At 49.7% G+C, this 20,271-nt stretch overlaps 1 protein-coding gene across 1 annotated transcript in view; it reads left to right on the top strand.

Moving 5' to 3' along the window:
• Nucleotides 1-20,271, top strand: part of LOC102826772 (chromosome unknown open reading frame, human C1orf127) — a 109,253-nt gene that overhangs the window by 14,594 nt on the left and 74,388 nt on the right. The window contains exons 6-13 of the mRNA XM_006866435.1: nt 3,801-3,839; nt 4,979-5,113; nt 5,628-5,715; nt 6,838-7,034; nt 7,200-7,323; nt 12,574-12,684; nt 13,097-13,186; nt 13,270-13,490. Of these exons, the coding sequence (XP_006866497.1) occupies nt 3,801-3,839; nt 4,979-5,113; nt 5,628-5,715; nt 6,838-7,034; nt 7,200-7,323; nt 12,574-12,684; nt 13,097-13,186; nt 13,270-13,490 (1,005 nt within the window). The remainder of the gene's footprint in view (nt 1-3,800; nt 3,840-4,978; nt 5,114-5,627; nt 5,716-6,837; nt 7,035-7,199; nt 7,324-12,573; nt 12,685-13,096; nt 13,187-13,269; nt 13,491-20,271) is intronic.

Here is a 20,271-nt window from a genome sequence, read left to right on the forward strand (position 1 = left end):
AAAATCAAAAAAGGAAAGAAGGCAAGAGATTAGAGTGAAAGTTTGCTAATGACAATCGCCATCAATGTCGCAGTCAACAACAACAAAAAAAACAACAACAATATGCCAGTGCTCCTGGTGTGATGCTGTGTGTTAATGTGCTGGACTGCAAAGTCTGTTTGAACCTCAAGGTCGCCAGTTCAAGCTCACCAGTTGCTCCTTGGAAACCCTATACAGGGTCACTATGGGTCAGAACTGACTCGACGGCACTTAACAACAACAACATATGCCAGTGCTGGTGGCTCTGTAGGATAAGCACTGGAGTGTTAACCACAAGGTTGGCAGTTCAAACCCACCAGAAAGACGAGAGGATGTTTGTTCCCACAAAGATTTACAGCTTTGGGGTTGCTATGAGTTGGAGCCGACTTGATGACACCTAGCAACAAAATCTGTCAGGTTACTAGAGAAAAGACATCATGTTTGGTAAAGTGGAGGGTCAGTGAAAACAAGAGACAGTCTTTATGAGATGAACTGACGCAGTGGCTGCAGTAATAGATTTACACACATGAAGATTGTTGAGGGTGTTGTTGTTATTAAGTGCCGTAGACTCGGTTCTGACCAATAGTGACCCTGTCTAGGGTCTACGAGGAGCATCTGGTGAGCTTGAACTGCCAACCTTGCAGTTCAAATGGATTTGCAGTCTGGCGCATTAACCCACAGCGTCACACAAGGACCAGGCAATGAATGTGTTGTTCTGTTATACATAAACCAACCCCATTGCCATCGAATTGATTCCCAACTCAGAGCGACTCCAAAGCTGTAGATCCTCACAGGATCAGCTAGTGGGCTTGACCTGACGTCTTTACAGTTAGCACGCTACTACCAGGGCTCCTGTTTACATAAGGCCACCAAGAATCAAAGCTGATTTAAGGAAGTAGCAACAGTGGTGGTTTGGTGCTAGAATTCTCACCTTCCATGAGTGAGACCTGGGTTTGAGACCCAGTCAGTGCACCTGATATGTATCTGTCAGGGGAGTGTATTTGCTGCTATGATGCTAAAACCATGGAGCTTCCACACTAGCTAGGAAGAAAGGTCTGGCAATCTACTGAAAATCAGTCAATGATAGATTACAACCAGTCACGACTGGGCAGCATTGCTTTAGGGGGACTCTCAACTGCTGCTAACAACATGTCAGGCACTGTTATGGTACCAATTTGAATATGACAGGAAGTACTTATAGTTTGATTTTCATCTGGTATGAATTAAAAAACTAGTATGTGTGTTTATGGGGAAGGGTTGTTGTTGTTAAGTGCTGTCGAGTAGTTTCCCACTCATAGCGACCCTGTCTAGGGCTTCCTAGGAGCAGCTGATGAGTTTGAGCCACCTTGCGGTCCGGTGCATACCTTGCAATGCCACACCCACAAAATACAGCCATCTTGGACAGATGGGTAGACATCTCTGAAACTCATTTGTCTCTCAACCATAAGGAGCAGGACTGAGTGGTTAAGGCTTTCTCTGCCCACCTGCCTTCTCAGTGGCACACGGTGGCCATGCCAACCCTGATATTGGTCCTTCTAAAAATTGCAGGGGCCCACCGCAGAATCCTACCAGGATATAGTTTTAATTTCCCAGGGTTGGCCATCTCTCCTTCTACACTGGGCCTGTAATTATGGGAGCTGCCACTAGGGGGCTGACGTTGCCGTTGTCCGACACGACACCTCTGGACCAAGTAGCTGAGAAGAGCAGGACTCCTTCCGTGTCTACCCGCCTGGCCTGTGCAGCCTGAACTCCCGAATCCCCATCACCCTTCACCAACCGAGGTGTCCGAGGGTGTGACAGCCTCCCTTCCCAGAACGGAGACACAGCGTGCGCCAGAAGCCGGGTCTCACCGCTCCTTCCCTGGCACCCCTCCCCCACCCCCAAACCTCATCGAATTGACTGATTCATTCCTGGTGACTTCTGCAGCCGCCGCTTCCGTGGTGGCTGCACCTTGAACTTGCATTAAGTTTTAATTAAAGTCGTTTCCCCGGCCTTGCCCTTGGCTAAATGCAGCTGTGGGCACAGGGCACATAGATATTTAATACTCTGCCTCTCCCCGCTGATGGCGCAGGGTGCCCAAGGGTGTACCCGAGCCGTGCCCCGCACGCAGCCATCCGCGCTAGCTTAAGTGTGCCCACAGGCCCCGAGCGGGAGGCCGGCAATAACTATTCATTGCCCTGGGTTAAGTGTGCCCAGGGGCACCCGTAAACTCAATGCAGTGATTAGCGATTACTCCCAGCGCTGGCGGCCGGAGGTCCTGCGGAATGTCCGCGGGCCCTAAATATAGCCTCCCCCAGCTTCGCCGGCGGGCGCGGGCTTAAAGGGCACGGGCAGCCTTGAGGCACTCGCCACCCAGCCGCCCCTGCCGTCTTTTAACACAACCGTTTCCCTCCTTCTGCAAGCCCAGCCTCTGGGGCTTCCACTGTTTCCCGCAGATCTCAGTGGGAACAGAGGAGATGAGGCGTTGGGGGTTGAAAGGGGACATGCTGAATCATCTCCTTCCCAACACTAAACCGCAGCATTCTGTCCTCTTCCCTCCTAAGCAAGGGCGCAAATCCAAAGACAAGGAAACCGTGGGTACTCAACCAGGGCTCCCTCTGCTGGAAGGGGAGGGGGGGGCACTCTACAGGAGAGTGGGCAGCAGAGTAGAGTTGGGCACTCAGGAGTCTGAACCATCTTGTGAGGTGGGTCCTTTCTGCTAGCGAAACAAGAGCCTCGCTCAGCCAGCCGTGGGGAGGACTTGGGGGTTGTGGAGGCGATCCGTTCCTCTCTGGCTTTAGTTTCCCCTCTTTGTACAGTGAGGCAGATAGTCCTGAGAGACTCTCTGCTGATCTTGTTAGCTTTCCTTATCTACACCTCTCTGCCCAGGACTGAAGCAAATGTGAAGGGGAGTCAGAGAAAGGGGAAGCAATTGTAAAAAGGGCTCAGCTTGTTGGAGGGCTCTGGGGGCCGCATTGGGAGTCCAGGGGAGGGTCCCCTTTGTGAGAAGGGTGCGGCTGTGAGTCATTGTGAGGCTCTTGTGTGGGAGAGTGACCACCTCTCCCAGTATGCTCCAAACTGTCTCTCCTGGTTTTGGAGTCCTTGGGTGGGGCATTAACATGGTTAATGTGCACAGCTGCCAACTGAAAAGGTGGGTTCCACCTAGAGTCACCTCTGATGAAATGCCTACTTCCAAAAATATAGCCATTGAAACCCTCTGAAGCACAGTTCTACTATAACATGGGGTCCCCATGAGTCAGAGTCAGCCCGACAGATGACAACTGGCTTTAGCATTGAAGGTCCCACATCCTGGAAACCCTCAGTCCCGGAAAAACCAGGACAGTTGGCACCATTTTGTTAGAGTACCCAGTTCATAGAAGCATTCTCTCAACCAATGCTTGTTAGACTTAAAACGGACAGAAAAAGGGCAAGGAAGAAATGAGTGGACAGAGAGAAAAGCAAAATGGAGGAGGGGCTTGGGGAAACAACCTCACTGGTAAGTGGGCCCTGACTTACACCCCCGCTCTTGACTGCACCAGCTGTGCCCAGGACCCCAGCTGCCCCCTTGGCCAGGCCCAGGGTGGCAGCTGAAGCAGCGACATTTTCCTGGGACTGTTGACACTCGAGTCTCAGAACATAAATGATTTTCTTGTCTTAATGAGCAAACAACCCGGCTGGCACCTCTTTCTCTCCAGCCTCCTGCTGGGGTAATTGCCAGCTCTTATGTGCTTAGGCAGAACTGTTTACTCACTTACCTTTCTTACCACTTGCCAGGGAGATGTGGCTTCTTCTTTGTTCTGCAGGTCTCAAGGCCGATGCCCCTGGGGAGCTCCAGTGGACAGGTAGGTGGGCAGGAGAACTCTTCAGAAGGTGGTGTCCCATTCTTGCTCAGAGATGGAGGTATGCATTCCTGCCCTCCTTTGGAGAGTGTTGGTGGACGGTGCCAACTCGACCAGACTGGTGTCTTGGCAGCAGTGGCACTTTTCTAGGCAGAGATCTGAGACCAGCTGAGAGGAACTCAGAGAATAGAGGCAGCTGAACTGGAGGTCTCAGAGGTCCTTCCCACACTGATTCTCTGTGCTGCATCTCTAGGGATGGGGAGCTCACTCCAGTGCAAGGCCCCTCATGCCAATACTGAACAGCTGTTTCTGGAATTCTTACTAGTCCTAGGCCTGATCTCCACAGACTTCCAGCAGGAGCCAGCCCCTTCTCTGTCTCACTTCCCTTTGGATCTTTGAAGCCAGTGAGCATGCCCTTCCTCAAATCGTCTCTCAAATTCCCCCAGCCAGGCTCCCAAGGATGGGGGCTGGGAACTCCTCTCTACTCTTCTCTCACCATCTAGACCCTATTGGCCAATGCTGTACTATTATTGCTGTTAAGTGCTGTTGGGTCCGTTCTGACTCATAGTGACCCTGTGTAGGGTTTCCAAAGAGTAGCTGGTGGGTTTGACCCACTGATCTTGTATTTAGAAGTCCAGTTTTACTGGTGGTGATGGTTATGTGCCGTGGAGTCAGTTCTGACTCATAGTGAGGACCCTGTACAGGGTTTCTGAGGCTGTAAATCTTTACGGAAGCAGAAAGATTCATCTTTCCCCCGTGGAACAGTTGGTAGTTCCGAACTGTTGACCTTGAGGTTAGCAGCCTGATTCGTAACCACTACACTACCAGTTTTACTAGAATGTAGCAAATGGAACTGAGGCTAGGATTCCAGGGGGCCTGGCTTGGGCCAGGTAAGGGTTGGTAGGCATTGCTGCTGGGATCGTACTTCATTCATTCTTTCTGCTATACTGTGCACCTTCTATGTGCCAAGCCCTCCTGAGAGAAGTCTGCTCCCCAAAAGTACAAAGCCTCCTGGTCCTGCCAATCCACAACCCTACCACCTTCCTGAGTGTCCTCTCTAGTGTCCCTGTGCTATACGGGCCCCCCCTTCTCCCCCAGTGACTAGGTCTCCCTGGTTTGATAGTGTGTTTCTGCTTCTCCAGACCCAGTGGCTGCTGGCCCTTCGGGGGGAGCTGGTAGCATCCCTGGAAGATGCCAGCCTGATAGGATTGTATGTGGACATCAACGCCACCACCATCACCATCCAAAGCCCAAGGCCAGAGCTGCTTCAAAGGCAGGTTAGTGGTGGACAGCAGGCCCTGCCAAGGTTGGGGCTCCTGGGACAGAGTGCCTCCCAGGCGTTGGTGGAAGCAGCAGCAAGACCCCTAAGAGCATTGTGCTGCACCTCTGGTGCCAATTCAAATGTCCACCTGTGAGGATGGACAGATTTAGGCAAGCAGCTTTGAAAATTGGGCCCCATTAGTGTAAAGTGCTCCGCTCGGCAGATGAGGGGCTTCTGCAATCATGTATTCAGCTCGTACTGATCATGGTGGCAGGAGCGTAATTACCGTCTCCTTAAATAGCCCAAAGTTGCCGTGTAAGAGAAGACGGCTCACATGACATTTGCTCCAAGCTCTCTTCCTGCTAAAAATATCCCAGCAAAATAATATTTCCTGGTTGCAGTGGAGCAACGGTCCCTGGCCTGGGCTCTGAAAACTCAGGGGGCTAGTCCTGGGATCCGTCTGAAGATGGGAAGCGGGGGAGCTCTGCAGGGGCAGTGTTAGGGGTTACAGGGGAACACTCCTGCCTCAGCAGGTGCTGAACACCTCCACAGAGCTCTTGTCACTCTGGCTGGTCAGCGGCTACTCAGCCTATTCTTTAGAAGCCACTTGTCCACCGGGTAAGACTGAGGAGCATCTTACTGTCCACTCTTGCTGGCTTCCTCACTCTCTCATCTAGTTCTACTCTCTCCTTTGGGTACCTTATGCTCATGGGTTCCACTCCACCTCTCCTCTCTGTAGGTCCAGTCTTGGCTGGGTCTCTCTGAAATACTTGGGACAAAGAAGAGAACGGTGGTGGAGTGGAGGGGTGGGATGTGGAGTATGGATGAAGGTAGAACCATCAACTAGGGTCTGTCAACCTGGGGTCTCTGAGCTCCTAGGAGATCTGAGATGGAATTCAGGGGATCAGAGAATGCTGGCAACTATCTACAAAGGTGGGAAAGGGTCTGCTGCCTTCATCAGATTCTCCTCAGCTCTGGGGTTCCACAGTGCCCTGGTCTCACCCATATATATTATAACTATTTTGTTCAGCCCGGAATGATGCCATTACCATGGGCCTTATATAATATAGAGAGACTGAGAACCTGGAAGACCACTTCCTACCTCCAGTGAATTTCAGTTCTAAAGAACTCTGTATGCAAAATTAGGTGGAGCAAAGACTTCATCCTGTGTGGGCAGATCAGAGATGACTAAGACTTCACATTTGTGTAGAATTTTATTATTAAATGAGTTTCACAATCATGGCCCTGGTGAGTTTAGGGCACTGGGGATGGCCTTGCCAAGCCCTGAGACATCTCTACTTCTGTTCATGATTTTGGATATCCCTGTATTTGGAGACAGATGCTTTCATTTAGCTGACTTAAAATACCCCTTGAGAGAGCTGACACAACTAAATTCTTGCTAAAGTGTAAACAACTGATATGAGCTGTATTTCTTAAAACTGCTTTAGTAATGGAAGGGGCACCAGGCAAGGTCACCGAGGCTGAAGACAGTCCTGGCAGAGACATTCAGCAGCTTTTCAGGGCCGCACCCCTCCTGGCATTGGCTTCCTTATCAGCCTTTGCAAAACAGCAGGATCACCTGGTATTTGGGAATGGCCTCATTCTTCTCTTCTTCATTGGTGATGTTAGGACCCCAAGGAAGCTTATGTGTCCTGGCATCTTATGTTGGCCACAGGGTGGTCCCTGGCTAAAGTCCTGTCTGCATGTACTTTTTGTGCCCTGTGTCCTTCCTCACTCCAGTGTCACCCCAGCCCGAGTTGGAGGTCTCAGTTCACATCCCTAAGCAGAGACTGGGTCTCGTCAAAAGAGGCTTCCACATCAAGGAAAGCTTGAACCTAAAATTCCTCCGAGTCCACCAGCTCAGCACCTTCATAGTCACTGAAAACTGGGATTTTGTGGTGGTCAGCTTCCCGGCAGAGGGGCTACTCCAGGTCCAGGTCAGTGCCCTGGTGGCATCTGCTGTCTTGTTCCTTCCTGAGGCCCCTTTTGTGTCACTGACATCATGTGAAGTTAGAAACCTGGACAGCAGATAGATCTGTGGGGCTGGCTTCTCTGAGGCTGGGCACCCTGCCACATTCAACTAATTCCTCACTGTCCTACAGCAATGCCAGGACGGCCAAGGAGCACGAGGAACACAAGCTTCCTATAGGGTAGATCTGAGCCTGGAATTTGCAGAGATGGCCACTCCAGTCCTGTGGACAGTGGAAAGCTTCTTTCAATGTGTGGGTAAGTGAGGTACCATGAGACCATGCCTGCTTATAATAGGCACACACCACATGAACTTCCATTTCCTTCGCCCTGTGGTAAAGCTTCCCTCCCTTCCTGAGCCAGATAGGTCCCACACCCAGCCAAGTAAATGCTGGTGTCAGACACACCGAGTGGAACTGGGGTGGCATGGGAGCTAAACGGGAACATGGTCTGCTGGGTGGGGGGAATCAACTCTCAAGCCAGCTGCAGGACCTGAGTGATTCACTTAACTTTGTTGAGCCTCAGTCATTTCCATCTGCTAAATGGGCATAACAGTATCTGTCTCATAACAATGCCCTGTTGTGAGGATGGGATGAGAATGGGCATAAAAGACTTAGAAAAGTATCTGGCAAAGATGAGTGATTTCCGTTTTGATCTACCTAGAGATCTCTGGGTGGTCCCCAGTTCTTCAGGTCACTTAATAGACAGATCAAGCTTCTTGGCAAAGAGTATTAAGTGATGCAATTTATTTCTCAACCCAAGAGGAACCGTCTTCTAAACGTGGTGTGTGTCAACTGTGCCAAGATGCTGGATTCGCGTCTTGAAAGAGGTTTGGGGGCTATGTCCCCGGTGAAAGCACAGCTACCAGACAACCTGGTCTTCGCACATGCAAAATCACCAGGAGCTAAACCCATTGAAATACAGCATAAGGAAATACACATAATTCACAAATGATGTTGATCACTTTCATCTTATAATTCCTAACTGTCCTCAATAGAAGACAGACGTGAAGGAGATTTAACTCAGATGTTAATAGCGCAAGAATGCCCCGTTACCAGGATATGATGTTTCGGTTTTAAAGATTAAAAGGGGGAACTGCCTACCACATCTAGCCCCAAATTCGGAATTAGAAACAAAGGAAAAGGCAGCATGGGGGGAGGGCGGTGAATTCTAACACTCTGCTAAAAATGGAAATGTTTCTTGAAAGTTTTTACACATTTTGGCGCTTTTTATTTTATATTTCCTGTAGCGATGACATTGATTTCAGAAAGGGAGGGCTAGAATTTTATCCAACAAATATTCATTAAGGGCTTTCTGTGTGAGGCCATGGAAGGAGTAGAGGCCACTAGATTTGATCCTTGTTCTCAAGCAGGGTCTAGTCTGCAAGGGGAGATAAGAAACATCCAGAGGGTTCAGATGGAAAGGGAGCAGACTTGGGGGAGATGCCAAAGAGCAGATGATCTTTGTCTGGGGAGAGAGTAAATAAAATACAAAAATAGCTCAGCAACTGCCGTAAAAACATTTTAGGAAGATTTGGGGGGGGCCTCTCTGGAAAGATTTACATGGGGAGAGAATGTTCTCGTCCTCATTTTATTAATTTAATATCAGCAGCCACAATGAATCTCTCCTCTCCCTGGTTCCCAGCGCACCTTCCCAGCACCTCCCCTGCAGCATCTAGAACTTTCCATTCTTAATTGGTGCAGAGTCTTGTTTCTCCCTAGTCTGGGAACTCCTTGAGATCAGAACTGTGCCTTGTTCAGCATTTGATTCTTCCCAGGCCTTATCATGCTGCCAAGCCCTTAATAAATTCTTGTTCGACTGAATATTCACAAGGAATTTTGAAACAATGTTTTAGGCAAAGAACATTTCTCTGAGTAAATATACAACTAGTAAATTGGAATAGTAATGTTCTAGGATTGCCTTAGCTCCTGGTGGCTACAGTTTTTCTTTCTTTCTTTCTTTCTTTCTTTCTTTCTTTCTTTCTTTCTTTCTTTCTTTCTTTCTTTCTTTCTCTCTCTCTTTCTTTCTCTCTCTCTCTCTCTTTCTTTCTTTTATAGGTTTCTCCTTTCTATGTCATCCCCTTTCCTCACCCTAAACAAAAAAATAATTAGCTAGAACGTTTAGGACAATTCTTCTTACTGAAGAGCATACATGGAGAAAACGGAATGTCTAGACTAGAGAAAAACCAAGGGGTGTCTAGCTATGGAGTCCTTGGGTAGTACAAATAGTTGGCACACTTGGCTGCTAATCAAAAGGTTAGAGATTGTAGTCTATTCAGAGGTGCCTCAGAATAAAGACCTGGTGATTTACTTTGGAAAAATCAGCCATTTGAAACCCTATTGGTGCAGTTCTATTCTGACGCACATGGGGATGTCATAAGTCAGAATTGACTTCACAGAAGCTAGTATTGGGTTAGCTAGAAAAACAAAAAAACACAAAAACCCACTGTCATCAAGTCAGTTCTGACCCATAGCGACCCTATAGGACAGAATAGAATTGCTCCAGAGGGTTTCTGAGACTGTAAATCTTTCTTCTTCTTCTTTTTTTTATTGAAGCATATAGGATGCTTTATTGTGAGTTATGTGATACTTTACATGGGAGAACATTAGCTTCACATTGATCCCATCGTATATCGTTTCCTTGCCATGGTTACAATCCCCCTCCATGCATCATCCATCAACCAAAGCCTGCCCCCCTGTTGTCAGCACACAGCCCCTCTCCCTCTCCAGGTCCAAAGTCTCCAGCCGCTCCATCTCTCCATGTCATCATCTCTGCCTCCATCTCTGGCATCACCGCTTCCCTGGGTAGGGTACAGTTCTACACTCTTCTCCCTTGATGGTCCCAGAGACCTCCACCTCTAGACTGTAAAGTTAATCCCTCCCCTCCTTTTGCTACAAAACATCTACCTTTACATTTCCAGCCCTCACAATTGGTCCTGATAACAATTATTCATCATTGTATCACAAGAGACCTATCCTCATCTCCTTTCCTCGGCCCTGCCTAGACAGATTGGATACTACTCAGTGGAGAGTCTACCTTGTTCCACGCCCTCTGGATCTAGGTTCCCTCTTGAAAGCTTGTAAACCAGTCACTTCTTGCCTCTGTAACCCCCCCCATTCTGGGTAGCCAATGTCCAAGTTGTCCATCCCTGTCCTCTCCTTGTGTGGAGGGGGTGGGAATGATCCTTGCTGTAAGGATTTGTTTCCTCTTTTGAGCTACTGCTTCCATAGGTGTAGGTCAAGTTCATCAAATTGTATCAGATTATTCTTTCTTCTTCTGTTTGAGCTCTGATCATCCAGCCATTGAAGCCAGGTCAAGTGGGTATTATCTGTCAGTGTGGGTGTTCTTATGCATTTGCCCTCTCTTCTTATCAGCTGGATGCTTCACTCTCTACTCTAGTCCTCCGTGACTAAGTCACTGACTCTGGGCCCAGGAGTCCTCAGGTCTTGCGACACTGCTGGCCAGCCAGGTCTCCAGCCGGGTTCACAGGAGTCCATTGAACATTGTAGGGCTTAGCTTGCAGCTCCACTGCTGCCCTTCTCTCACTTCCCCCTATCAGCAAGGAACGAGGAACGTGGTCACCAATCAGAGCGTGTATTCCCTTTGGGTCTCAGCCTTCGAAGGAGGTTTGCCCTGGGGGGACCTGACCACTTGCCTTGATGTCTCCTGGAGGAGCCACCTGTTTGTTCTTGTAGTAATCAGTCAATCTGCCTGTATTGTTTTGTATTTTTCCTGTCAGAGACTATAAATCTATATGGGAGCAGACAGCCTCATCTTTTCCTGCAGAGCAGGTAGTGCATTTGAACCACAAACCTTTTGGTCAGCAGCTCAACACTTAGCCCATGGCATCACCCACCAGGGGTCCTTGGGTTAGCTAGGTCATTAAATGCCATCAAGTTGGTTCTGACTCAGGGTTTCCAAAGAGCAGCTGGTGGATTTGAACCACCGACTTTGAGGTTATCAGTCCAGTGCTTATCCTAGAGTGCCACACCAATACTCCGGGTTACCTATGTTGCTGTTGTTGTTAAGTGCCATCCAGTCAGTTTCAACTCATAGTGAACAGCTGGTGACCTCTAGCTGTTTTCACATTTTAAAGCAGGGGTCACAGATGGAAATGCTTCTTGGTTCTAGAAGCTTCCAGACCCCTATAAAGAGAGCCGCTAGTTACTTCCTTCCAAACCAGTTGCCTTCAAGTTGACTCCGAGTCATGTGTTAGAGTAGAATTGTGCTCCAGAGGCTTTTCAGAAGTAGATTGCTAGGTCTTTCTTCCAACATGGGTAGATCCGAACCTCTAACCTTTGGGTTAGCATCAACCATTTGCAGCACCCAAGGACTCCAACCCTTCTTTCTCACTGCTGTCATGTTGAGTCCATTCTGATTCACCGTGACCCTCAAACACAGAGTAGAACCATGCCATAGGGTTTCTGAGGCTGTAAATCTTTACTGGAGTAGGTAGTCTCTCTCTCATCGTTGTCCTGCAGAGCGGCTGGTGGGTTTGAACCACCCACCTTATAGTTAGCAGCCTAATGCTTAACTCACTGCACCACAGGGCTTCTTTAGCTGATGCCAGTGTCTGCTTTTAAGGGAAACAGGCAGTGCAACCAAATCTGATTTTCTACAAGAAGCTTGGAACCTGGCTTGCTATACACAGAAAAGGACCCAATTAAAAAAAAAAAAAAAAAAAAAAAGTTAAAAACACCATGTAGTGGATGAACCTTGAGGACATTATGCTGAGTGAAATTAGTCACAAAAGGAGAAATACTGCATAAGACCATTATTATAAAAGCTTAAGACAAAATACCCACACTAAAAAGAAAACAAAAACAAAACACCATGTATTCCAAACCAAACGTGTTTAAGGGCTGCATTTGACCTGTGTGCCAGAATCTGCCAGCTCAAATCCAGGTGTTCCAATGGAGGTGGTTTTAGCCCCCAGGGGACATGTGGCCACATCAAGAGACCTTTTTGGATGTCCTGATTGGTGGGATGGTCCTGGCATTGGTGGTGGGTAGAGGCTAGTGATGTTACTATATATTCTATAATGCACAGGACACTTCTTCCACACACAGGAAGAATGATCTGATTTGGAATGTCAACCATGTGGAGACTGAATCTGACTTCAAGGGGTGCCAGGTGGTGAGCGCTGTCTAGGTCTGTGTGGTCCCCAGGGCTGGGCCAATGCATTTGGCCTCAAAATAAAAAGTGGCTAAAAGATGAACCCAGTTAGTGACATGAGATGAGAAAGAGACCGACCAGATACTCTTTGCAATAAACTTGAAGTTCTATGGCTCAAAAATATCTTTTGATGTCCACCTAGTCTCAAAAATGGACTCCAAGTCAAAGATCTGTGAAATTCAGCTCATGAAGATAGTTCTTGACCTTGAACTTGACCCATGAAGCCTGTGTGTCCTGTTTATATAAAGAGGGTACATGTGGTTTTTATAGAAGGCTGTGGGAGGGGTTTGCTTCCTCAAGAGGAGGGCTGATCCCTGGCTTCCTTTCTAGCAGGTTCTGGGACAGAGTTGCCTGCCTTAGCTTCCATACTGAGGACAACTTCCTCCCCCGAGTCCCCAGGACCAGAGACTCCTCCAGTAGGTATGCCGTCTGCTGCCTCTTCCCTGTTCTAAACTGGCCTTGGGGAAGAGCTTTCTCAGGCCCTGTGGCTCGGCCTTCCTCTGTACCCTCTGACTATGGCTTTCTCTAAAGTGACTGGTTCCCACTCTTTCAACTCTGTTTCTCCCAAAGAGAGCCAGTGCTGACCCTTGGCTATGACACTTCCTCCTCAAATTAAGAACATTCCCCAGAGGATCTGGAGACCTCTAAGAGATCCCCCCTGAGGGCATGCCCCCTCGTGCTCTACTCTCAGCACCTTGTGAGCAGTAAGAGGAGGCAGAGGGAGGGGAGACCCAGGCATTCCCCAGCACCCCCTAGGTGGGACCCCAAGCTCTCCCAAGGGTCTTTCTCTGGGCCAAGATCCTCAAGGCATATGCAGCTCACCTTCATTTATTTTCAATGTTCTGTCTTTCACCTAAGAAGGGGCTTGGACCACGCCTGCAGAGGGTCAGACCTATGGGAAGACGCTGGCCATCCACGGTCTCCAATTTCCCCAGAGTGATGCAGGGTTGGCGGGGCTCCCTGGACACTCTTTGTCTTCAGCTATGCCCTCCTCAGTCCCCACAACCCTGACCATGCATTTGTCTTCAGAGGTCACCCCTCCTCGACCATCTGACCTCTGGAGGTCTGGACATTTGATTATGTCTCCGGCCTCCGAACCACCTGTCACCCTAACTGAGAGTCTTGAAACTGTAAGCCCTAAACATGGCCCTGCCCAGTCGCCAGGGAATACCCTTGTGCTGGGAGGGTGGTCAAGCGGCAATGTGGCTGTAAAGGAGTCTGACCAGGCCAGGGAGGAATTCCAACCATCGGTGAGGCCCTTGATGACCAGCCCTTCTGAAGAAGCATTGGGTTCCCATCGTTCCCCCAGGAGGTACCAGGAAACAACCTCCATAGGGGAGACCACAGGGACACCCAGAAGAGACCTGACTCCATCCAGGAAGAACCCATCAGGACATAGCCATGCGGAGTCTCGCCACCCTGCTAGGGAAGGACACTCCATTTACCACCCCAACAGTGAGTTCACACAAAGTGTAGGGGCAACAGCCAGACCTCAGTACCCATTAGGGGCCTTTGTATTTGAGTCCCCTGGAGGGCGTGGGGTGGACCCAGCAGAACCCCTGTATCAGCTTCTTGCTGGGTGGCTGCCAGCAGTATGCAGCTGCCTGACAGCTCATCCACAGAACCCTCTGGCTTCTAAGAAGCTGGTTCACAGGAGGGTCAGGGAAGCCAATGGGAAGAGTGGGAGGCACACACAACCCAACCCTTTGCCTCTGCAAACACAGACCCTGTGGCCTCCATGGAGACAGCCTTTCCTAGTCTAATGGGGCTTGGACACCCTCCCCTGCTAGCCAATGGAGAGACCAATGGAGCCCACATTGGCAGCCAGCCCTCAACGTTAGTAGCCCCTGTATCTTACAGCATCATGAAGGGGTTTTCTGAGGGCTCCCTGCCTTCCTTGGTGGATAAGTTCTGGGAGCTTCCCAGGGGATGCCAAGTGCAGAGGCATGAGATGACCAGTGTCTGGGTCTCCCAGAACCATCTAGTTATGCTTTCCAGACAGCCCTGCTGTGTTTCCTTGCCTTTTTGCTCTCAGGCTGTTGGGGTTCCATTCCCTTCTCTCATCAGCTGTGCACTCATGGGCACATCACATAGCTCTTTGAGCCTCAGTTTCTCAATCAGTCAAATGGGGTTTTTGAGGATCGAGCAAGGCAATAGTCATAAAGCTTTGTGTGAAGGTCCAGCCAGCAAGTGCTCAGAGTTGCTGCCATCCTATGGTTGCTCTCGCTGCTGGCTGCTCCCAACACAAGCAGAAGTGACATTTGCTCATCCAGGAGAGCAGGAAGACCAGCCACCATAGTGAAGACATCTCCGGAGTGGGTGATAGGATTCCATGGGTGGTGCCCCACAGGCCTCGGTGGTGACCCCAGGTCTCTATAGGACCTCAAGGGAATGGGGAAGATTAGGGTATGATTGCTTCATTTTCATTACTAACCACACCCTTCCTCTAGCTCCCGTGGCAGTAGCTGGAGCTCTACTGACTTTGATCAACCCAGTGACCCCAAGTGACCCTGTAACCTCGGGTGATACCAGTACTCCCCAGCTCCCTGCCCGCAAGTTGCCTAGGGGCGCAGTGGCCTGAGCCAGAGAGTGGTCCTCGGAGCCTCCCTGGGAGAGCCGCCCCTCTAGGCCACCCCATCACTGGAAGTGGGATTTGAAACGCAGCCAAGGCGAGGGGGAGGCTGATGGCAACGCCCGGAATGCACACGAAATAAATAAATAATCAGGGTTGTCTTGGCTGATAAACGGTCTCTACCTCGAAGATGACTTCGCTCCCTCCAACTGCCCCCCTCCTTCCTCTTCTCCGGGCAGATCCATCCCAGGCAAAAGCTTAATAGCCCCATTTAAGGCTTTTCCTTTTCACCACGGAATTGAGCTCCTCCTGCCATTACGAGGTTTTCAGCTTCTCTCTGAAATCAAATTACTGACTCCATTTAATTTTTTAAAAGCTAGGATGATTTCCCTTCTTGAATCGAAGCCGTGACTCCAAGGCCAGCCGCCCCCCCCCCCCCGCCCACTCTGCCAGGCGTTCCTCTGCTGGCAGAGCTGCCCAGGATGGCAGCCCCCAGCCAGAGGGCAAGCCTGACACCTAGAGGGGAAGCGAGCAGCAGGAGACCCAGTCCACAGGACCTCAGCCTCCCCCAGACCTGGGTCAGTCACCTGTGGCTTTGTGGGTACAGTTTTAGAGGCTGGTTTGCACAGTGGTTTTCGCCCAACTTGACTATTGTGGGTTCATTGTCTGAGGGTTCTCCAGAATCCTAGCTGCCTTCCCACAGTGCATCACTCAACAAATGTGTATGGAGCGCCTCTTCTGTGCCATGTGTGTGCATGCATGCGTGTACCTGTGTGAAGAGCAGATGGAAATTGACGATAAACACCTGCACAAACAGATAATACCAGATAATGCCGAGTGCTCTGAAGAGAGCCAAACAAACAACTTGAATGGGGGCGGCTTGTGGGCTCCTTGGGGTGGGACAGTCTGGGGAGGCCTCTCCAAGGAGATATTGCTGACACTGCAAGGCGTTAGGATCTGGGGGAAGGGCATCCAGGCGGAAGGAAGACCTTGTGCAAAGGCCCTGAGGTGGGTTGCAGAGACAGAAAGGAGGCTGGTGAGGTAGGAGGGAGGGAGCAGGAAGAAGTAGAGGGTGGAGAGATGAGGCTGATTGGAGAAGAGACTTCAGAGGGACAGAATCAGCAGCAAGGGGACAAAGGAGCTGGGTGAGAGAGCAGGGTTGGTACAGGGCCAACCCACTCCACTGCAAGAAAAGGTGACTCCAAGAATCCTGGTGAGTGGCTTGTGCCAGCCCTGCATCCAGATGACATGGTGGAAGTGATTGCCAGGTGAGGCTTGAGATAAGACACACCTATCCCACAACACTGAGAAAGGCTTCCTGCTTCTCTGGCTGGCTGTCTCTCTACCTCTACCTGTCTCTGTTTCTTTCTGCCTCTCTCTTTTTATCCTGTTCCTCTGTCTCACGTGCCCCACCCCGCTGTCTGCCCTCCCCCACCCCCATAGTCTCTCTGTCTTACGATCTGTTTTGCTTTCTCTCTTTCTCTTTCCCCTCCTCTACAGAACTCCCAATCTTTGGGACATAGTAGACCAAGGGCAAGGAAGAGAGAGAAAGGAGAGACAGAGAGAGAGAAAAAGGGGAGAGAGAAGTTCTATAAACTGACCCTTTACTAAGTCCTTCCTGTGTTTAACCAACCTGCGCCCTTGGAGACAAGACAAAAGGAATCAAGTTAATGAAATCACTAGGCTTTACCTGGCGTAAATGGCTCTTCACCCCCAGGCGAGCAGCGATTTGCAAGGCGGAGAGGGTCTGGGCATTAACTGTTCTGGGCACTCTTCCCAGCTCAGCGCACCGCGCAGCTAGAACAAACCACTTCACTTCTCTGGCTCCAAACCGGGCCGGTGCTGTTTAATTAGAAAGCGCTTGTGCTCAGGTTTAATTAGAAAGTGCTCCTGTCTTTCCCCAAGATGTGACAACCTCGAATCTTGACCAGGACTCTGGGTCCTCCTGGGTGGCCCCTGTGCCCCTTGGGGCTCCCATGTGCACATGCACAAATGCTTACCTTGCCTTGGGAGTGTCTAGGTTCCCCCCTCCCTTGCAGAAACCACTGAGGCCTCCCAGTCATTTGTTTATGGCTGATGCGTCTGTGATCAGTCTGTACATCCAGGGGTAGGGGTGGGCAGCATCCTGCTGGGCAGGGTCTCAGACAATCTAGGGCCTTCAGATTCCCATCTTGTTTCCTCCCTCTGGCTTAGTGCATTGAGGAGGGGGTTTCAAAAAGTTTGTGGGAATATGGAATTGAAAGACAATAGAATTTCCCCACAGCGTTTTGAAGCCCCGTCCTGCTGTGCTTCTCAGAGCTACTGGAACAAGTCCAATTTCCCTCTTGGTTTTTCCTCCTCGACCACCAAACCCATTTTTATGCCCTGCCACACACATACTCCTTGTTGAGGGTCCCAAATTCCCAGATTCTAGATGCCTCCCACAGCAGTTTCTACCACCACCTTCACTGTGTGTCGCCATTGGATATTTGAACATTACGTAAAAGGGAATGATAATCATCAACTTAGGGATCCTCCGAAAGACTATGGAACCAGAGAGGAGGCAGCTGGGTGACAGGAGCTTTCTTCTGGGTGTGGGGAGACCAGCTCTGCTCACCCGCGCCCTGTGCCCTTGACAATCAATTCACTTCTCTGAGTGTCAATTTCAGCATCTGACTATTTGAAAACAGAAGCTGGTAGCTTGCTTACATCCAACTTGAAAAGGAAAGTGGTGAGTTAAAGGTCCCAAGCATGGCTTAGCTAGAACCTTCAGTTCAGCAGGTCCAGTCTCCCAGGTCAGCCCCACTCAGAACCACCTACTAATGTGTCTGGTCTCAGGCGGTTGGGCCTACCAGGGACATTAGGCCATGGCAGAAGGGCTGACACGGACAGATGCTTATCCTTGCTCTACAGGTGATCCCTCAGGAGCTCCTACCTCCTCTCCTGGCCTAAGCTCAACCTCTTAGATCTCAAAGTGGGGTCCCCAGGCCAGAAGCCTCAGCATCACCTGGGAGCTTGTTAGAAATGCCAACTCTGGGTCCGATTCCAGACCTGCAGATTCTCAGAAATTCAGGGATGGTGCCCAGCAATGTGTATTTTAACACACTGTCTGACTCAGACGCACAATCATGTTGAGAACTGCTGCCGGCCCACTCCCCAAGCCAGAAGTCCTCAGCTTCCATAGTAGACATTCATAATGCTTACCTGGACTTTCTACCTAGTGTCAGATTACCTAATAAGCAAGGTAAGTAGAGGTTTACTAATCTGCAGTGACAATTTTCACATGTTTTCACCACATCAAAGCTTCTGCTACTAGGTCTGGTTGACATTTGTCCCTCTCAATCCCACAGCATCTTCCTACAGAATCAAAACCTCTTTTCAAATGTCCAATCCTTGACAGGGACAGCGTACCCAGTAAGCAAAGTAAGCACAATGAAATCCATGTGAAATTACTCACTACAGATTGGTAAGTAAGCCTCTGCTTACCTTGCTTGTTGGATACTCCATCCCTGTTTCTACCTCCTGCTGCTCACTGCATCAGGCACTATCATTCTGAGGAAGCCTGATTGCTCTTCCCATTTGACAGATGAGGAAACTGAGGCGCAGTGCCCTACCCAAGGTCTCACAATTAATAGGTGGCAGAACCCCAGCCTTCTCATTCCAAAGCGAAGTTTCTGTCTCAAATACTTTGAATTTCCCTGGATGGGGTGTGGGGGCCCTTCAACACAGAAATAAATGCCTGTTCATCAACAAGAAAGGCACAAATCCAACCCCTCTTGCAGTCTTCTCCCCTGATTGCAACCCTAGGAGAAAGCATACAGGAAACATAAATTTTGCTTGGCAGCTAAGAGCTCTGAAAGGAGTTCCACGTCAGGGAGATAGGACTTTATTTCTCAATGAAATAGGTTTTTTATGGTTGGAATAAAAGTGCCAGGGGAGCCTAATGCCAGGAAGTAGCGAGCACAGTTGATAAACTCCTTTGGCCAAGGTGGGGCTGCCCGGAGAGCCGACCCACGTTTCCAGATGGGTGTTTCTCTGTAGTTTACAGCCATGAAGGAGCCTGGGGGTCCTCTGCTGGGACCACCGCAATTAGAGAAGCGCCAACCGACCGCTGGACCCTTGCGAGCTTCGCGGGGCCGCCCATACTGAGAGGGGCTGCAGTGCAGAGAGCGGGCAGCAGGGGGCAGCATAACACACCGTTCCAGTCCTGCTTAGTGGGCGCTGCCCAGGGGGGCGCTGGAAAGTGTGTGTGTGGGGTATCTCTGAGGCTCAGCTCTTAGAGGAAGTCAGCAGTAATTCCCTCCTTCAGCCCTTCCACTTCCCTTCAACCTTCCCCACGGTCAGCCTTCTCAGAGCAAGACGATTTGTCACCCTGACTCTTATCTGTAGCAGTGGCCCCAGACTGAAATCATCCTGGTGGTGGGGGTAGTTGTGGTGTGGGGCTTCTCCATCTTAACTGTCCGCTCTCTGGTCAGTTTCTCAAAGTTTCTTCACCTTTTGCCTTTAATCTGATTAAACCCTTGATCTCCCTCTGAGGGGCCTCTTGAAGGGTCTGGTGTGTGGTTTTGTGGGGTTGGGACCATCGCCTTCATGACCACCAGAGTAGGAGAAAACCCTGAAGGACAAAGAGAAAGCACAGAAACCTTTTCATTTGAGGATGTGTGTGATTGGCAGGTTTACGGCCTCGCGAAGGTGCGTGGTATTCTGCACAATCAAGTCATTTTTAAAAATAATCTCCCTGCTTAAGTCGTACACGCTGCTAATTGCATTTTAATAAGTCTCTTAAAATCTTGCCATATTTTTTAATATCCTAATATTAGGTAAGTGATTGCGGGGGACACTGGAGGGCATGGGGAGTTTATGTAACGGAGGGAGGGCTGTAGTGAAGCTTTATTGGGGGTTGTGGCAGCCACCATGTTCCCTGAGATGTGTATGCATGTGTCTGTATGTATCTGTATAACATGTGTGTGATGTGGGGAGGCATGAGTCCATATGTGTATGATACACATGCATGGCTGTATGTGTTTGTATATGTGTCCATAATCCTGACTTTGTCTGCAATTCTGGATGGCCAGTCTTAAGATGCCCACATGCATCCCTTGTTCAGCCAAAGTATTAAAAAATCACTTAACCCTCCTGCTCTCTTCAGGTCTGGCAAATTCTCTGGCCATGGGGGAGAGTTAGACTTCTTCCCATCTTTTGATTCCCTGGCCCCAAATTAGAGCATCTGAGCTGGAAGAGACCTTTGACCCCAGCTCATCCTATACTCAGTCCTAAGGTTAAAGTGCCTAAGCCCAGAGAAGGGATGAGACTTACCTAAGGTCATGGAATAGGAGGGAGACCCAGGGGCAGAGGAATAGCCACGTTGTTGGCTGGCCCAGAGGTCTTGCACATACATTGCTTGTTTTAACCTCATACTTATTAGTGACATGGTGATGGTGGTGTGTGTGTTTATTGTCCTTTATTGAGTCCTTACCACG

Source organism: Chrysochloris asiatica, unplaced genomic scaffold (genome assembly GCF_000296735.1).
Source record: "Chrysochloris asiatica unplaced genomic scaffold, ChrAsi1.0 scaffold00090, whole genome shotgun sequence".
NCBI lineage: Eukaryota > Metazoa > Chordata > Mammalia > Afrosoricida > Chrysochloridae > Chrysochloris > Chrysochloris asiatica.